This window comes from Pterocles gutturalis, unplaced genomic scaffold, assembly GCF_000699245.1.
Source record: "Pterocles gutturalis isolate BGI_N339 unplaced genomic scaffold, ASM69924v1 scaffold13481, whole genome shotgun sequence".
Classification (NCBI taxonomy): Eukaryota; Metazoa; Chordata; class Aves; order Pterocliformes; family Pteroclidae; genus Pterocles; species Pterocles gutturalis.
Window position 1 is genome coordinate 10,978 of NW_010103194.1, and position 16,962 is coordinate 27,939.

Here is a 16,962-nt window from a genome sequence, read left to right on the forward strand (position 1 = left end):
ACTGGGAGCTCATGGTATAGAAGCCAAGTTAAAGCAAAACTTGGAAATGAAAGAAGGAGGCTTAAAAAATACATGAAACTGAATGTTGGAAGGAGTAAGGTTTCATTGAAGTAGTATAAAAACAGCACCTAAGTTTGACATAAAAGGTAGCCCTCCTGTGAAGAGACTGTACTACTTTGGGATTATATCCCTTTCTATTTCTTTCAAGCTTTCATTTTTGTCTCTTCTGTGTAGAGATCAAGACAAAGAAATGTGTGTTAATAACAAGTAAAATACTTAATTTTTTCCTCTACAGTAAAAGAAGTGGAAAACAAGCATTGCAGAACAATGAGGTAATTCTTTCTTCATGTGATATATTTTTAGTAGTTTTAAATAATACTGATATTCAGTCCTGTAATTGTAGTTTTATTTTGGACAGAATGATGACTGTGGTGCAAATAGTTTTTAATTAAAATATTTTTGTCATCTACCATATAACATCCTCTCTGGCTTGAATTTTAATCCATAGCTTGTGTTCACATAGTTTTTTTGAAAAGGACAGAGCTATAGCTGACTTCATCCCATGAAAAACACGTGTAGGCTTATTCACAGAGCATTCAGAGTAAATTTGTGTTTGCTGGGGCTCAGAGCTTGCATTTGTTACCCATCATGTTGAATATATAGGCAGTAAGCGAAGAGATTAAGTTGGGCTCCTTGTGCAAGTTCCTGTGGTTTAGTCAGCCTTGGAAATAAAAAAAAAAAAATAGTGTGCTTGATACGGTTGTCTGAGTTGATTAATGGTGAATCACAGGCTACTGCCTTTGTCTTCCTTATCCTGTCTCCCTAGTTTTTTCTGCCAGGTTTTCTGTCTGAGTATGTTACAGTATTACTATAGGCATTGCTAATTTATGCTTCACATGAGTTTTGGGAAGTGAAGGTTGTGGGATTAGGTTGATTAGACAGGGCTTAAGTACACATGTGCCCTTCTAGTCTGTTTTCAGGACTGAATCCTTATGTCACAACTGTGAAAGGAAAGCAAGCAAACAAAGGAAAGAAAGAAGAGATACCTGGACCATTAGCTTGTTGAAAAGTGTTCAGGTTGGTCAGGACAGAAGATAGGGTTATATGAAGTAAACAAATGCAGTTGACCCACATGAAAAGTGTTTGGGTGTAGGAGGGGTTTTCCACCTGGTAGATTTAGCTCACTGGGAGTGTTTTGCACTGTTTTTCAGAAGTAAAGGAATAACAAATTCTGATTTAACTGGGATCAAGTTTGGCCTGTACAGTCAAGGAGTTTAAACCATTGGTGGTCTAGACAAATGATGGAAGGCATCTTTAAAAATAGTGGCTGATGGTGTCTTCTAGAGACAAACAATGTTATGACATTGCATTACAACTTGTAGTTGAATGTTTTAACACTGTAGTATGCATTGTTTATGTGTCACTTTTGACATAGATATGAAATATTATTTTCTATCATGGCAGTTACTTTCTGTTGTAATGTGTTTTGACAGCTTAGTTCCCTTACTTAGGACTTCTTATGCTCCCTATTTTTGCAGTTTAAGTTGTGTGAGCAAGTTTTAAATTGGAGGGAAGTATTGCAAATGCTGCAGAAGGAAGGTAGCTGTAAATAACTTGGATAGGGAAAATAACACGTCAACATTTAAATAATACATAACAAAAAAAATCTCACTTTTCTTGTTTTGCTTGTTCTATGTGAAGCAGAAAGAGGGAAAGAAGGAGCGAGCAATGGTGGACAGAGTATTTATTGCAAGAATATGTCGAATCCTGAAAATAATGGTCCCTAGAACACTTTGTAAAGAGGTAAGCATTGCTTGTAGTAACAAATGAAAATGAGCATTTTTGGAGTCAAGTTTTACTTTGTAATTATATCAGACTTTAAACAAAAACATATGCCTTACTTGAATAGGACTACATTGTACTACCTGCTTTAAAATAGCAATATATTAATATAAAAATCAATATGTGTGTTCAGTTGTTAGATCCCTAAAAAGTTGTGTTCTGGTTTCAGTTACAAGATAAGCCATTAACTGTCAGCTAACAACTACTATCTGTAGCATAGCTTTTAAAAGGGCATCTGGGTTTTGTTTGATTTGATGCAAGGTGCACTTCTCTGTGCACATTCCTATCTTTAAATAGTATTCTGTTCATCCATAATTTTGCTTTTGTAACTTATATCTAGGCCAACCCTTATTAGAAAGTGAATTTGTCAAAAAGTCTATTAGCATAATTGCAGGAAAGCTATGCAGACTAGAATTTAGCAAGATTAAATTGTTTGCCTCAGCATGTTTCCCATGTTTTCCAGAACACTTATTTTTTTTTAAAGAACATTGGCTGAGCTCAGAACTTAAGTGATGAACTATAATATGTTAGAACTTCAACAGACATTGGGCACAAGAGCAATGAATTCCAATGTACAGAATGTAGAGCAAGCATTGCAGCCAGCTAGGCTGGATGAACAAGGATCTTCAACAGCTACCTTCTGTGTACTTGCTTGCTGTGAATGAGAAGTGTGGATGGGAATGCCTCTGAGGACTGACAGAGGTGGCCTCCCTCAGCTTCAGAAGGTCATGGCTGTCAGAAAAGGTTATTGATAGTCCCCCAAAAACCCAAACATCACTTCCATCTTCAAAAGCGAGTATGTTGGAAGCTACAGGTTGGTCAGCCTCACCATGTTCCTAGTAAGGCTGTGAGCAAGGCTTCCTGGAAGCTAACTCCTGCCACATGAAGGACAAAAAGGTGACTGCAGCCACCCAGCCTGGATTTATGAATGGCAGATCATGCCTTACTAACCTGATTGCATTCAGTGATGAGATGACTGGCTGTGTGGATAAGGGAAGAACAGAGGATGTTGAATATTTTGATTTTAGCAAGCCCTTGAGACTAAGGTCTCCCCTAGTACCCTGACAGCCAAACTGAATTGGCTGGGTGAGTGAACAATGAGAGGGATGGAAAAGTGGCTGGACTGCTGGGTTTAAAGGTTTTTATCAATGGTACAAGGCCTGACTGGTGACTAGTTACTAGTGGCCTTGTTTTGAGTGAGGAGTTGGAATAGGTGACCTTCAGAGGTCCCTTGCAACCTATATGACCCTATGCTTATGGCAGAAAAGTGTCTCAGAATAGCAGTAACTTCTGTATCCCTGCAGTCCTCCATCTTAGAGGATGTATCCGGTATATGTATCAATCAAATGCAGCTTTCTAAAAGCCAAACTTTCTCCATAAAAATGTGAACAGTATTTTTAATAAAAATGCTAATGTGTTTCCTGCAAGGTATGCAAATATTACATTAGCTGAGGGCAGCAGGGTAATACCTCTCTGCTAGATATGGTTAGAAAAAAGAGGTTAATTTTATCCATTGTTTAACTGTTGCACTTCTGGTTTTGTACTAGACAGGTTATTTACTGCTTATTGCTGTGATGCTAGTACTCCGCACGTATTGTGATATTTGGATGATTCAAAATGGAACAGTCATTGAAAGGTATCTATAAACCTGTTACTTCTAAACATTCTTTCTTGTGTTTAACAGGGAAAGTAGTCTGTGTCAGAACGCAGATGCTTTATAGCTTGCTTATTTATATAAAACAGTTGGAAAACTGGTATAGTTGTAATTTTTTTGGCAGGGATCCCTATATTTTTTTTTAAAGAAAAAAAAATTAACTGTTTTTCTGCTGTTGGACACAATTAGAGTTTGTCTTGAAGTGTAAATTTTAAATTATATTGTATTTCAGGAGAGACTTTCAATGCTTTGTAGAACAGAAGGACTGTTTTGTTTCTCTCTTGTGAAAATCAATGAAAACAAAGAAGGAAAGGAAGTGGTATTCTGTGACCATGAATTTCTGAGCCCTTAATGCCTGCAGTTGCTGTACGAGCAGAAGGGAGATAATTGCTTAGTCTGTCGCTTACCACTTAACTTACTGAAGTCTGTCATACTTGGTTCTACAGCTGATACTACAGGTTTCCATGATGATTTTTGTTTTTTTCTCTGTGCGGTCCACTGAGAATTTATCCTCTTAAGACATTCTAGTTTATTCTTTCTTGTTTCTCTTGTAACTAACTTTTAGCTGATGGTCATTTACAGTGCTATCATTGGCCGCAGCAGAAAAGACTTCAAGAAATACTTGTTCAACTTCATTGCCGCAATGCCTGCTGTAAGTGCTTTTCTTGTGCCAGCCTTTTAGTAGAACATATTTTAAATGTAAATTAAGAATTTGAGGAAAAGATCTCAAATGATTATGTTAAAACACATGGAAATTAGTTGTTTTATGTGCAGGTCTATATTAAGACACATTTCATTTTCTGGCTCCAGTGTGTGGGAGACTTTGTCAGCATGGTGAAGCGTGACCAGCAGGTTGAGGGAGGTGATGCTCCCCCTCTACTCCACTCTTGTGGGACCCCACCTGCAGTACTGTGTTCAGCTCTGGGGTCCCCAAAATGAGAAGGACATGGACCTGTTGGAGCAAGTCCAGAGGAGGGCCATGAAGATAGAGGGCTGGAACACCTCCTGTACAAGGACCGGCTGAGAGAGTTGGGGTTGTTCAGCCTGGAGGAGAGAAGGCTCCGGGGAGACCTTAGAGAAGCCTTCCAGTACTTAAAGGGGGCTACAGGAGAGATGTGGAGGCACTCTTGATCAGGGAGTGTAATGTTAGGATGACAGGTAATGATTTTAAGCTGAAAGAGGGTAGATTTAGATTAGATATTAGGAAGAAATCTTTTCCTGTGAGGGTGGTGAGGCACTGGAACGGGTTGCCCAGAGAAGCTGTGGATGCCCCATCCCTGGAGGTGTTCAAGGCCAGGCTGGATGAGGCTTTGAGCAACCTGCTCTAGTGGGAGGTGTCCCTGCCCATGGCAGGGGGGTTGGAACTAGATGATCTTTAAGGTCCCTTCCAACCCAAACCATTGTATGATTCTATGAAATAATGAAATACTGTCTCTCATTTTAGATCTCTTTGGTGAATAACTTCCTGAAGTATGGTCTAAATGAATTGAAACTTTGCTTCCGAGTAAGACTTACCAGATACCTCTATGAGGAGTATCTTAAGTAAGTAACACCTTGTTAACGTCTAAGTGTTTTAAAAATATAATTTTATTAAAATTAAACCAAATTATTTTACATACATAGTAAGAAGATAGCAAGGTGCTTAATAGGTTCGGTATATTGTTTAGAAAAGGCTTTTGGTTGCAATTAACTTACAGTTAAGGATGAGTGGCTTATCGGGGTTGTATGCGGCATAGATACAAAGAGAGCAAAGTTGGCTCAGCTGGGGAGAAGATAATGCATTGTACTGCTTCCATTACTGGGCCAGCTTCCAAAGTACTTCAGTTGCTTTCTTATAGTGCTAATAATCCTGCAGACTGAATTGGATGCATGAACTTGACCAGATGCTTATATCCTTCTGCACTGAACTTTGGTTTTCGGGTGTGCTGATACAGAGTTTGTGAGGGTTTTCTAACTCTAGAGTGCAGCAGCAGCAGTTCATAGAGCAGCATGGGCCTGAGCTTCAACTAAGACATCCTGGAGCCTAAACAGTTCTGTAGGATATAATGTGGATTTAGTCAGGCAGAAGCACAAGCTATGTTGGCTCCATACAGTCATTTAATGTTTGCACTACTTTCCATCTCAGCTGTATGAAGCAGGGGGGTTCCAGTTATTTAAGATCCCAGATAATTATTTTTTTTCTGCCTATTGTTTTGTTTTAGAGCTTATACTTACTACAAAATGGGAAACTTGGACAACAGAATAGCTAATCCAGATCAACTCCTCACACAGGATGTGGAAAAGTTCTGTAACAGTGTAGTGGACCTGTATTCAAACCTTAGCAAGGTAAGTCTTTTCAGAGAGAACTTTGAGTAATAGCGGTGGATGTTTAGGATGTGATGTCAGAGCTCAAAACAGTTGCTTGCATTTATGTGTGTATTGCTTGAAGTATGGTGCTAAATTTTTTTTATAATGTTTATAATATTATATCATTTCACACTCTCTGTGGTTTCCACAACCTCTGCTAAAGCACAGTTGTGGATTGTTATAATTTGTATTAAGTTTCCTTTTAAAGAACTTGCCACGTTCTTTTGCAGTTGAACAGTGATGAGTATGCTTTCCCAGCTAGTTAGGTTCCAGAAGAAAACCAATTACTACCTTTCAGTTACATACAAATATTATTTTGGGTAGAGAGGTTTGGTTGAATAATCATTTCCCTCTGGTTCTGGTGTAGATTTTAGTGGGTTTAGGTAAAGAAGTAGAATACTGTTGAAATTTTTAGACTAAATTTTTTTTTTATACTATGTGGTTCATACAAGCAGAAGTATAAAGCAAAATACAAATTGATGCCTTCAAAAATTTCTGGCTACAAAACCTGTAGTTCAGCTGTTCTAGCTTTGAGAGAGAGTGTATGGAACAGGATGCTTTCAAATTGGAATATGGTTTCTATCGGGTACTTCAGTTAAGAAGTAATCATGGGGTCTAGTCCAGCTTTGCTTAGTGAGCGGTATTCTTCCAGACCTAAAATAGTGAAGTATTTTTTTTATACGGTATGTACTTTATGTGAAGAACATGATGCTTTTATGTTCAATTCTTGAATTAATGTTTTCAGGAAGATATTGTGTGGCTGAGTTTGCTGTTGTTTTAGCATTGAGTTTGTATAGCAGGTTAACCAGCATTGTGCTTTTAATGCAGAGCTATAGCTGTTCTTGGGGTGGTTGCTGGTTTCTGAACCATTTTATATTTGTGTTATATTAGTGTTCTAATGCTTTTTTTTCCTATGCTTCTCTTACAGCCCTTCTTGGATATAGTTTTGTATATCTTCAAGCTAACAAGTGCAATAGGAGCTCAGGTAAATTGAGTGCTGTTCTCAGCATTATAAATGATTTTTCCCTTCTTTGGTTATAGCTGTGTACCTATTTGGAGTCTGAGGAAAACTCTAGATGTTTATTATTATAGATTCATCCATAAGGGATATACTGAAAATATGCTTTTACAGTTAATGTTTTTTATGCTTTAGTGCTCTCTATCTTGAGGCAAGCAAAATAAAAACCAGAATTTGCAGGCACTCTATCAATTACCTTAAGAAACAAGGGAGTTCTTTATTTTCTTCTAGCAGTTACTTGGGAATCCCATCTAGCACAGTACCCTTCTGGCTGCCTATATCTTGTGTGACTTCCGTTTAAGGGAGAAAATAAGTTTTCTGTTTCTTTGCAGCCTCTGTAAAAGAGAGCCATTTCCTGCACAGAACTGTATGACCATTACATTCTCTCTCAACGCCCCTACCTCCCCAGTAAGCTGAATCATTACAGAAATACTTCTTCAGCGTAGTAAAATAATACATTATCAGAAATATTAAAGGTTTGACAAGAGGTAGCTCAGGGACACAAAATCATGGTGTAGATTTTGTAGAAAGAGACTGCAGTAAGGCTTAGCTGAACCGAGGTTATTTTTCCAGTCTCGGATATCTTTGCATTGCTCTCTGTAATACTTAATTATAATATACTTAGTTTATTGGCAATTTATGCCAAATTCAGTTTATGCTTTTGGTTTTATGCCATGCCACGCTTCAGTAATATGAGAACCTTGATCCATTGAAGCTTTGGATCCTGAAGGATAGGAGATGCCTACCAGGACTGCTTCAGAGAAGCAGGAAATGTGTTTGAGACGTATGGATCAAAGAAGGGAAAGGGATTGAAATATTGACTGCTATGGCAATGTAGCAAATATAGAGAAAAATAAGTAGGTGGAAATGAAGGGGAGGAAATGAGAAAGGACCATGAAATTATTAATGAAATAAGCTAGGACAGTAGGACATGGAGATCGCACTGAGTGCTGATAAAAATTAGTAGAAGGCTGAAATGGGAAGCGCATCTGGGGACAGAGAACTAGTAAAATTAGCAAAACAGTACAACACAAAAGAAAGGAACATAATGGGAATTGCGAGGGTAATTTAATTGGTAAGGTAGACACATGGGAGGTGAGAATCAAGGGATTCATGCTTTCTGAGCATTTTGTCTACAGATGTTGCAATTTGAGACTATCTAGATGGTAAGCTTCTTTCTTTTTTTATACTCACAGGGCCCAGCTAGCATGATGGCGTATTTGATTATCTCAGGTTTTTTCCTTACACGTTTAAGGAGACCAATTGGCAAGATGACCATTATAGAGCAAAAATATGAAGGGGAGTACAGATATGTCAACTCACGGCTTATTACGAACAGGTATAGATTTACTTGGATAGCAAGATGTGACAAAGTAATACTGTGGTGTAAATGGAAGCTGTATGTTAAAATATATTTGGAAAGTCTGGTGCTATCAGTTCTGAGCAAAGTGTTTACATCTTTATGTAGGTTATTGTTAAATTCCTCTGTGCCTTATATTCAAAAGACAAACTGTATCTGGGGTATAATAAGCTTATGTTCTATTGCTGTGAAAAAGTAGAAACTCTTATTTCATAAGGTAACCGAAAGAACTATATTCCTGTAGTTTATGGCTGACTTTTTTCAAAGACTGTCTTTAACAAAATGAAGTTGCGTTCTTTGTTTGTTGGTTTTTTAGTGAAGAAATTGCTTTTTATAATGGAAACTTGAGAGAAAAACAGACTATTCACAAAACCTTTCGTAAACTGGTAAGACTTCTTTTATTTTTAAAAACATTTTAAGAAAAACTTCAATAATTTTTATCATGCTGATTCTTGACATATAGAAATTGAATAATAGTGGCTTGATGGTTATGCTGTTACAGTCATTAGACTTAAAAATAAATTAGTAGGCTATAGGCAGAACACAACTTTCTAATAGAATGGTCTTTTCTCTTGCTGCTTACCTCCTTTTCACCCACCACAATTACTCTTATTTTGCTGCTTAATTTCAAGCGTAGGTTGTTTTGATCTAGGGAGCAAGTCTTTGCCAGCAGGGACACATGTGCAGTGCTCGTCACAGTTAGGTGACGGCTGTTGAGGAATCTCTGACTTACTAAAAAATAACTGTATTTGTAATCAAACTTCTGTAAAATAATAAAAGATGGTAAACCAGGTACTGATATAGTCTGAGCTATTTTCTTTTGTAACTTTCCAGGTGGAACATTTGCATAACTTCATCCTGTTCCGGTTCTCTATGGGTTTCATTGATACTATCATTGCCAAATGTAAGTGTTTGTCCAGTGTTAATGGATTGCTATAAACAGCAAAGTGCTAAACTTTTTACATGAGAATTCTCTTTTTTCTTATTTCTTCAATTAATGTGTAGCTTAATATTTACTTTTAAACTGCAGACCTTGCCACTGTGGTTGGTTACCTTGTTGTTAGTCGTCCATTTTTGAACCTGGCTGATCCTCGTCATCAGAATAGTACTCATGCAGAACTTTTGGAGGTAAGTAGAAGAGAATTAAAACAACTTCCTAAATTTACATTTTGTTAGTCCACATAAAGAAACTTTCTTCTTCTCCAGGATTACTACCAAAGTGGAAGAATGTTACTGAGAATGTCTCAGGCTTTGGGCAGAATAGTCCTAGCAGGCCGTGAAATGACAAGATTGGCTGGGTAAGCTTAATAGTAATTGTGTAAAATAATCTTTCTTAAAGTTATGTTGCTGCTGTTTCTCATCTCATTTTAAGAAACTAACTGTAGAATTAAAGCAAAATGAGCTTATGTGCTTTGTTCATTGCAGCACCCTAAACATCTACAAATTAAAAACATTTTATGCTGAAAACATATCTGAAGATGTGCTAATTATGTCCAGTAGTGATTTCCTATCTGAATAGTAGCAGCATACAGTTTGAATGTTTAATTGAAAATACATTGTCAAATACTTGTAAATCAATTATGTATTGATTATTTACCAAACTGATGGTGTGTTGTTTTTTGGGTGTGGGTTTTTTTTGGTGTGGGTTTTTTTGTTGTTGTTATTTTGTTTTTTATTTTGTTTTGGGGTTTTTTTCATTTTAAGAAGAGAAGTTATCAACTGTTTGGTTATTACAGGAAAAGGTTCTTGTAAATACTGGATATTGGACAACCTCATAGCAGCTATAAAATGTAAACATTCTGTTTCTGTGCTGAGTCGAGTAACTATCATTTTGCCAGTTTAACAGAGTACTCATTAGAGCTTCTATAGATTTCTAAAACTTCTGCAGTTGATTACTTATCGTTCTTTTTTTTTTTTTTATTATTTAGTTTCACAGCTCGAATTACAGAATTAATGCAGGTTCTGAAGGACTTGAACAGTGGCAAATACCAGCGTACTATGGTATCACAAGAAAAAGGTAGATGTGGCAAATATGCAATAGGTACATCTCTGTGTAGTGCTCCAGTCTCTAATACTTTTCTCTTAATTTAAGATGCAGAGAAAAAGCAAGCTTTGCCTTTGATACCTGGATCTGGAGAAATTATCAACACTGATAACCTTATCAAGTATGTTTACAAAGTTTCCACAACTTCAATATTTTTATCATAGTCTGGTTTTTAAGTCTTTCCCCCTACCACTATTAATAGAGACTTTATTGCACATTGTTACAATATGCAATTCCTGTTGTATTGTAGTTTATTTACAAATAATTCCACCTCACTCCCACTCAGTATTTCTCTTCTGTAAGTCAATCCTTGTTCTCTCATGTTAGCAGAAGACATAATATGCTGTCTGGACTTAGCCTTTTTGGAAATGTTTCCAGCTGTCCTTGGGAATATGACATTTTGTTAACACTTTATCAAATTTCTTCTTAGAAAGAATGTTGGTTACAGATTTTATTCCATGATATAATTCAGCTGTAAAAATCAGGGGCAAGTCTGTATTCAGTTTCAAAATATTTGCTTGTATTTCTGTGTGCTTGGACAGTTCACATACTCAAGTAGCAATCGATTCCTCAGTTCTTTGCAATCTGAGGAACAGAGTATTGACATAGTAGTACTACTTAAAGGCATAAAGTAAAGCCAGTTAAGAGATTAAATAGCCTCAGTCTGGCCAATGTGGAAAGCAAATAGTGGAGTGGAAGGGAAAGGGGGAAGGAAGAGGGAAAGGAAAAAGGAGATGATAGAGCTTTTTTTTATTAATGTATTTAAAAAAAATTAAAAGCATGGAGGAGGTGAGCAGAGAAGTCATTCATTGTGTATCCTAGAACTAACGGAATACACTTCCACTAGCAGGTTTAAAATGAAGTGCACCCTTAAATGTAGGTTTATATCCACAAGATGTTTTGGAGACCAAAGGCTTAGAAGGATTCAGAAAATAAATATATGAAGGGAAAAAAAAAATCTGTAGATATCTGTTAAACACTAAAGTGCCACTTTTAGTTCAAGAACTTCCTTAGCTGTAAATATGTGGAAAATGGGACAGTGTAATGAATAAAGTACTGCTGAAGTCTTGCCCTATTCCTTGAATCTCTGAGTACACGTGTAGTATTAGCTGCTTTTAGACAACTGCTTTTTTTTTTAATGTTGCAATACAAATAGGTTTGATCATGTTCCATTGGTGACACCTAATGGAGATGTTCTGATTCAAGACCTTAACTTTGAGGTAAGGTTTTTTTTAATATCATAGAAAACTATATTCATATGAAATTTTAAAGTGAAGATTATAATTTCAGAGGTAATCTGATTTATTAAAAAATTTGCAGACAGAAATGGATAGGTGCTTATATGGTATGCTTAGATTTTAACAAAATTAATCATCATGTTAGTTTATTAAAAAAAAAAGTCAATAAGCTGTTTTCCCACTAAATGTTTTTATTGTTACAAGTGTGTTTTCTTCCAGCTGCAGTTGGTGCGAAACTAGTTGGAAAAAGAAAACTTATTGGTGAAAATTACTCATTGTAATGTCAGGAAGTACCGTGTACAAGCCTACAAGGATACCAGCTTGTCTTATTGTTTGCAGAAGCTTTCAACAATACTTTCTCACTACCCTTTTAATGTGTTGGATTTGCATTTTTAGGTTCGATCTGGTGCAAATGTTCTGATTTGTGGGCCAAATGGGTGTGGGAAGAGCTCACTTTTTCGTGTTCTTGGTGAGGTAAGGGAACTTTTTTAAATAAATGGGGGAGAATCCACAGCATTGTTGTAATTGGACTTTTTTGGTCAAGTTTAAACCTTTTTCTTGTTGCAGTTGTGGCCTTTGTTTGGTGGGCGTTTAACAAAACCTGTAAGAGGAAAGTTGTTCTATGTTCCCCAGGTGAGACAAAGTACTTTGATTGACAATTGTGTTCTCTTTCTTCCTACTTTGACTATGTTTAGAAATATTTGACATACCTTTCTGTTTCTAACTGTATCTCAGAGACCATATATGACTCTTGGAACGCTCAGAGATCAAGTTATATATCCAGATACTTTAGAAGATCAGAGAAAGAAAGGGATTTCTGACCAGGTAATGATAATGTAGTTCATTAACTATTTGTCTCACTTAAGATGAGTAATGCTTCAGACTTCAAAATACTGAAATTGCTATTAAAATCACTACATTTAGTTTCTTAATATTTATCAGGGTTGATAGTATACCAGTATTACAGTATAACCCTTTATAACCTTTTTCAGTAATTTCTTTATTAAGTTCTCTTAAGCTCTATTTGTCATTCCTGTTTAAATAAAAGGTGCTGAAGGAGTACTTGGATAATGTCCAGCTGGGTCAAATCTTGGAACGTGAAGGAGGCTGGGATAGTGTTCAGGACTGGATGGATGTACTCAGCGGGGGAGAAAAACAAAGAATGGCAGTATGTCTCAAAAGCATAAATACTTAATAAATACAGGACATAGGTTGATAATGTAATCTGAATTGTAAGCAATTTTTGTTTACTAAGTATTAATATTCTGCGTAAAGAAGAAACTCCCCAAATGTGAAATACCTGAATACTGTGAAGGCAACTTAAAATAGTGCCTGTTGTACTCTAAATTTAATAGGAAATGTCGATCTTTTATCACACCTTACACTTCAGTTATATAAACAGAAGTTCTAAAATAATTGTTTAAAAAAAAAAAAGTAAATATACAGCTCTCAGATTTTCAGGCTTCAGTGGATGCCAACTTAAAAGAAATTCCTTGCTACAGTAAATTTTTGAACACTAATTCTTAGTTTAACTTCTAACACTGCATTATTGGTTGTAGTTCTGTATCCACAGTAGCTTTTTGGTTTGCATTCCAGATGGCAAGGTTATTTTATCATAAGCCTCAGTTTGCAATTCTGGATGAATGCACCAGTGCTGTTAGCGTTGATGTAGAAGGCTACATTTATAGCCACTGCCGAAAGGTAAGCTCTTTGTTTCCAGAATTATAACTCTGTATGTTACCAGGAAACTTAAAGTTATACAAGGTGTACTCTTCTTTATGCATAGTGCAGATTAAAAACAAGCAAACAAAATGCACCTAGGATTCAATAATTGTTTTGTCATCTTAGGATAACTTAGATGTACATGTGGCCTCTGTATATCAGAAAACTCTTACTAACTGGAAAGTAACCCAGCTTTTCCAGATAAACTCTTAGAATGTCAAGTGAAGATCAATTAATCTAAAATTTTACACTTTGTTGTTCGAGAGGTTTCTTTTGACCAGGGCAACAGAAGTGAAAGGCTGGAAATTAACATTTCCATCTATTTTGGGATATCAAAAGCCAAGCACTCTGGGAAAACATTATGATATTAAATGTAGTTTTCTTTTTCCTTTCCCTCTTTTATTCACCTTTTCAGATTCTGCGTAGTGCCATGTGAAATATCAGTAAGATTCCATTTCACACCCCTGGTCTGTGAAAGAATGGGCTTGAAATAACATTAATTATTGAGCAGCAGTATTGTCAGAATGGTAATGGAGCAAAGCTGTGTCTCCACTGAAATATGTGTTGAAACTTGAAGTGGGAACTTAAAGAGACTTCTGTAATATTAATTTGACACTAGATGGGGACTCTGCAGAAGAATGGACATTATTTCTTGAACTACTTTTACCACATTAATATCAATACCCTGAGAATTTTCTAAGCCTGTTTTGCATATACTTGTTATTTTGTTAATTTGAATGTTCATTTGTACTTTGTTTTAGTGTTACTGTTGACAAGTGGCTAATGCATGTTACTGAAAAATTGAATTCCTGGTTAAGCTGTCCATGCAGAAAGAAAAAATGTTGCCTTGGGTTGTCATCAGAGCCATTTTGTCCTTTAATTGGTACTGCTGTTAGGGTTGTATAATTAACTGAGTTGCAAGGAAACACAGGAAAATTATTCACCTTTAAATTGTCACTTTGAGTTTATAATTCATTAATAGCTTTTGTGGCTTTGTTTTTTTTTGCTGTTAGAGTAGAATTCTTTTCGTCATGTTGGTTGTTTTACCTGCCTCCTATCATACCTCATTTGCCCAGTTCATTCTACATTTTGAGAAATCATTAGGAACAAAAAAAATGGTGAAATCAATTAAAAAATATAAATCCCTCCTGCTTTTCTTTTACTGCAAAATCTTGTCTTAAGGCTACATATGTATAAAGTCTGGAAGTTTGTGTTTATGAATTTAAGCTCTGCAGCTGATAGCATGCTGAAAAACAAGTAACACCTAACCCATGAGAAGAATTAACTACTTTATTGCGTGTGTTTTCTTCATGTAGGTTGGCATCACTCTCTTCACTGTCTCCCACAGAAAGTCACTCTGGAAACATCATGATGTACGTAGTATTTGCTTTTGATAAGGTTATCTGTAGGTGGTAGGGGTTTTGTTGTTTGACTTTCTATTAAATTGTCTTTACAGTTCAGGGTGTTCTCATTTTACATCCAAATAGATCATGTTCTGTGTGTTGGTTTTTTTTGTTTGTTTTTTTTTTTTTTTTTCTAAAAAGGTTTCACTGTCATAACCCAGTTGCACTATTTGAAATATTTTTATGCTTCTAGTTATGGAGGGAAAAGTAACCAAAAATCCTTAAATGCGTCTGTAAAAGTAGCCTAAAAAATATGAAAGGCTCACTAGGTGCCTATCTTCTTAGCCTAAAAAACCCCTTTGAGCCAGAATCCAGTGAACAGCATGGAGTTTTTGCTTTTAAGATACCCGATATGCATAAAAAAAAAGTTTCTCTCTTATACGTGGACTTCTTTTCTTCCAAAATAAGATTTTGCTATTGTTATTACTTTTTTTTTTGCAGACAGACTGTATGTGTGGGAAAAGTGATGAATTAATACACAGGGATGAATGGGTACCTTAAGTATATAGTCACAAAACCCAAGATGCAGTGTTAAGTCTAGGCATGGCCATTAGCAGACTGATGGATGATATGAACAAAAACAGTTTAACTTTTTTCCAGAGGCAATTGAATTTAATGAAACATGAGATGAGAGAAGCTTACCCCCTGGCTAGCTGAGTTTAAGATTTTGCATTAAAACTACTTTAAAATATAATTTATTTAGGCATTTATAGACAGGTGATTTTTAGCTGGTTGATATGTATGTTCTTTTATTTCAGTTTTACTTGCATATGGATGGCAGAGGAAACTACGAGTTCAAGAAAATAACTGAAGACACAGTTGAATTTGGATCTTAAAGTCATGAACTGAACTTCTACAGAGCCTGATGATTACAAGAAGTGTGTAGAATGGCAGACATTGTACAATATAACTACTCAGCTTGTTTTTTAAAAAAAATTAACTAGGATAATCCAAAACAAGCTGTTAAGCGTTTACTATTATGTAGGATATTGCTAATTGTGTATATGTTGGTTTAATTATTGATATGTACTAAGAATGTCCTTATTCTTGTGGTTTAAAAACCTGCCTAAATTAAATTGGGCTTAAATCAGTGTAACCTGATTCATCCTGGGATGCAAACCATTTGAAATCAGCTGATTTGACTTTTGTAGACCTTCTTTCCCTTCAGTGAAAAGCCCTGTTAAAATTAGGGTTGCTACCTCTCTTGTTCCTGCAAAGCAGTCTTGGATTTTTGCTCTGTTCTATGCATATTTCTCAGTTTATCTCAATGGTGCAGGACATTCTCCCATCTTCAATCTGTGCCCTGGTAAATGAAGGAGCCTTTTCCTTGACCAAGCCTTGTGATGTAGCCAGTACACCCTTGCTGATAAAGGATGGACTGAACCTAAAAGACAAAACTAATTCCTTCTGCTAAAAAAAATTAAGCTTGTTCTTTGCTGGGTTTTGGATTCTCTTTAACATCTGCCTGTCCATGCAATTCTCTCTGCTGCTCAGCAATCCCGTTCTCTCCCAGTTTAGCGAGAGCTTCATCCGTCCTCAACCCCAGCTGCCCTTTTTCTGTCAGAGAAATACCATGGTAATGAAGAGTTGAGAGGCAGTTGAGGGAGCAAAGGACTGACCAAAATAAACGGGAGAAGTGATATTCCTTGTATCAAACAATCCTGTGCATGTTTTCAACTCTGAAGAAACAAATGGTTCCCACAAGTAGAAACAGAAAAGAATGTGAGTGAAATATTTCTCTTGAAGTCAGTAGGGGTTAGATGGACTCATAAATGTTAATCTGTGAAACAGCAGACTGTTGTCTATCCTGCGTGTGTTCAGTCTTGCAGTACAGCAAAAAATGGGATCTCCTCATGGTTTTAGCTGCCCTTCAGGTCTGAGTTTGAAAGTTATAATGGTACTTCCTGTATAGTCTTCTAGGGTGTGAAGCCTAAAATGATGCTTTCATCCTTCCCATTTATTCTCTTCTTTGTTATGAGGTTTCTTGATTTCTGATACAAATTATTCCCTAGTGATTCTCAGTGTTGTCTATGAACATCTAGTCCCTGCTGTTTTTCTTGTTCCAGCTGCCAAATCCCCTTGAAGAAACCAAACTGTTTAAATAGTTTACTGTAACTGTTTTTTCCATGCAAATTATTACTGTGGTTGCCATGTGACTTTGACAAACATAAATACAGCAAGGTGATTTTTGTGATCAGGGAATAGGAAGGTATAACTCAAACTGAATTGCTGTTTAGGCTTTAAAACAAAAATTCACAATACCTGTTGTACAGTGAAGGTCTAGTAGTTTTTTAGTGTTCCATATAAGATATAATATAGGAATGCACTACATGAA

General features: G+C 36.2%; 1 protein-coding gene across 1 annotated transcript; it reads left to right on the forward strand.

The window, feature by feature from the left end:
- Positions 1-297: 297 nt before the first annotated feature.
- On the forward strand, positions 298-16,273 carry ABCD3 (ATP-binding cassette, sub-family D (ALD), member 3). Its single transcript, XM_010086612.1, has 22 exons — positions 298-332; positions 1,705-1,803; positions 3,390-3,478; positions 4,079-4,148; positions 4,941-5,038; positions 5,698-5,821; positions 6,771-6,827; positions 8,057-8,199; positions 8,537-8,606; positions 9,055-9,124; positions 9,251-9,348; positions 9,427-9,518; positions 10,149-10,237; positions 10,313-10,385; positions 11,421-11,484; positions 11,899-11,976; positions 12,070-12,135; positions 12,238-12,327; positions 12,551-12,670; positions 13,099-13,203; positions 14,541-14,597; positions 15,386-16,273. The coding sequence occupies exons 2-22, from the start codon at positions 1,729-1,731 to the stop codon at positions 15,461-15,463; spliced, it is 1,806 nt and encodes a 601-aa protein (XP_010084914.1). The 5' UTR covers positions 298-332; positions 1,705-1,728; the 3' UTR covers positions 15,464-16,273.
- The last annotated feature ends 689 nt before the right edge of the window (positions 16,274-16,962 follow it).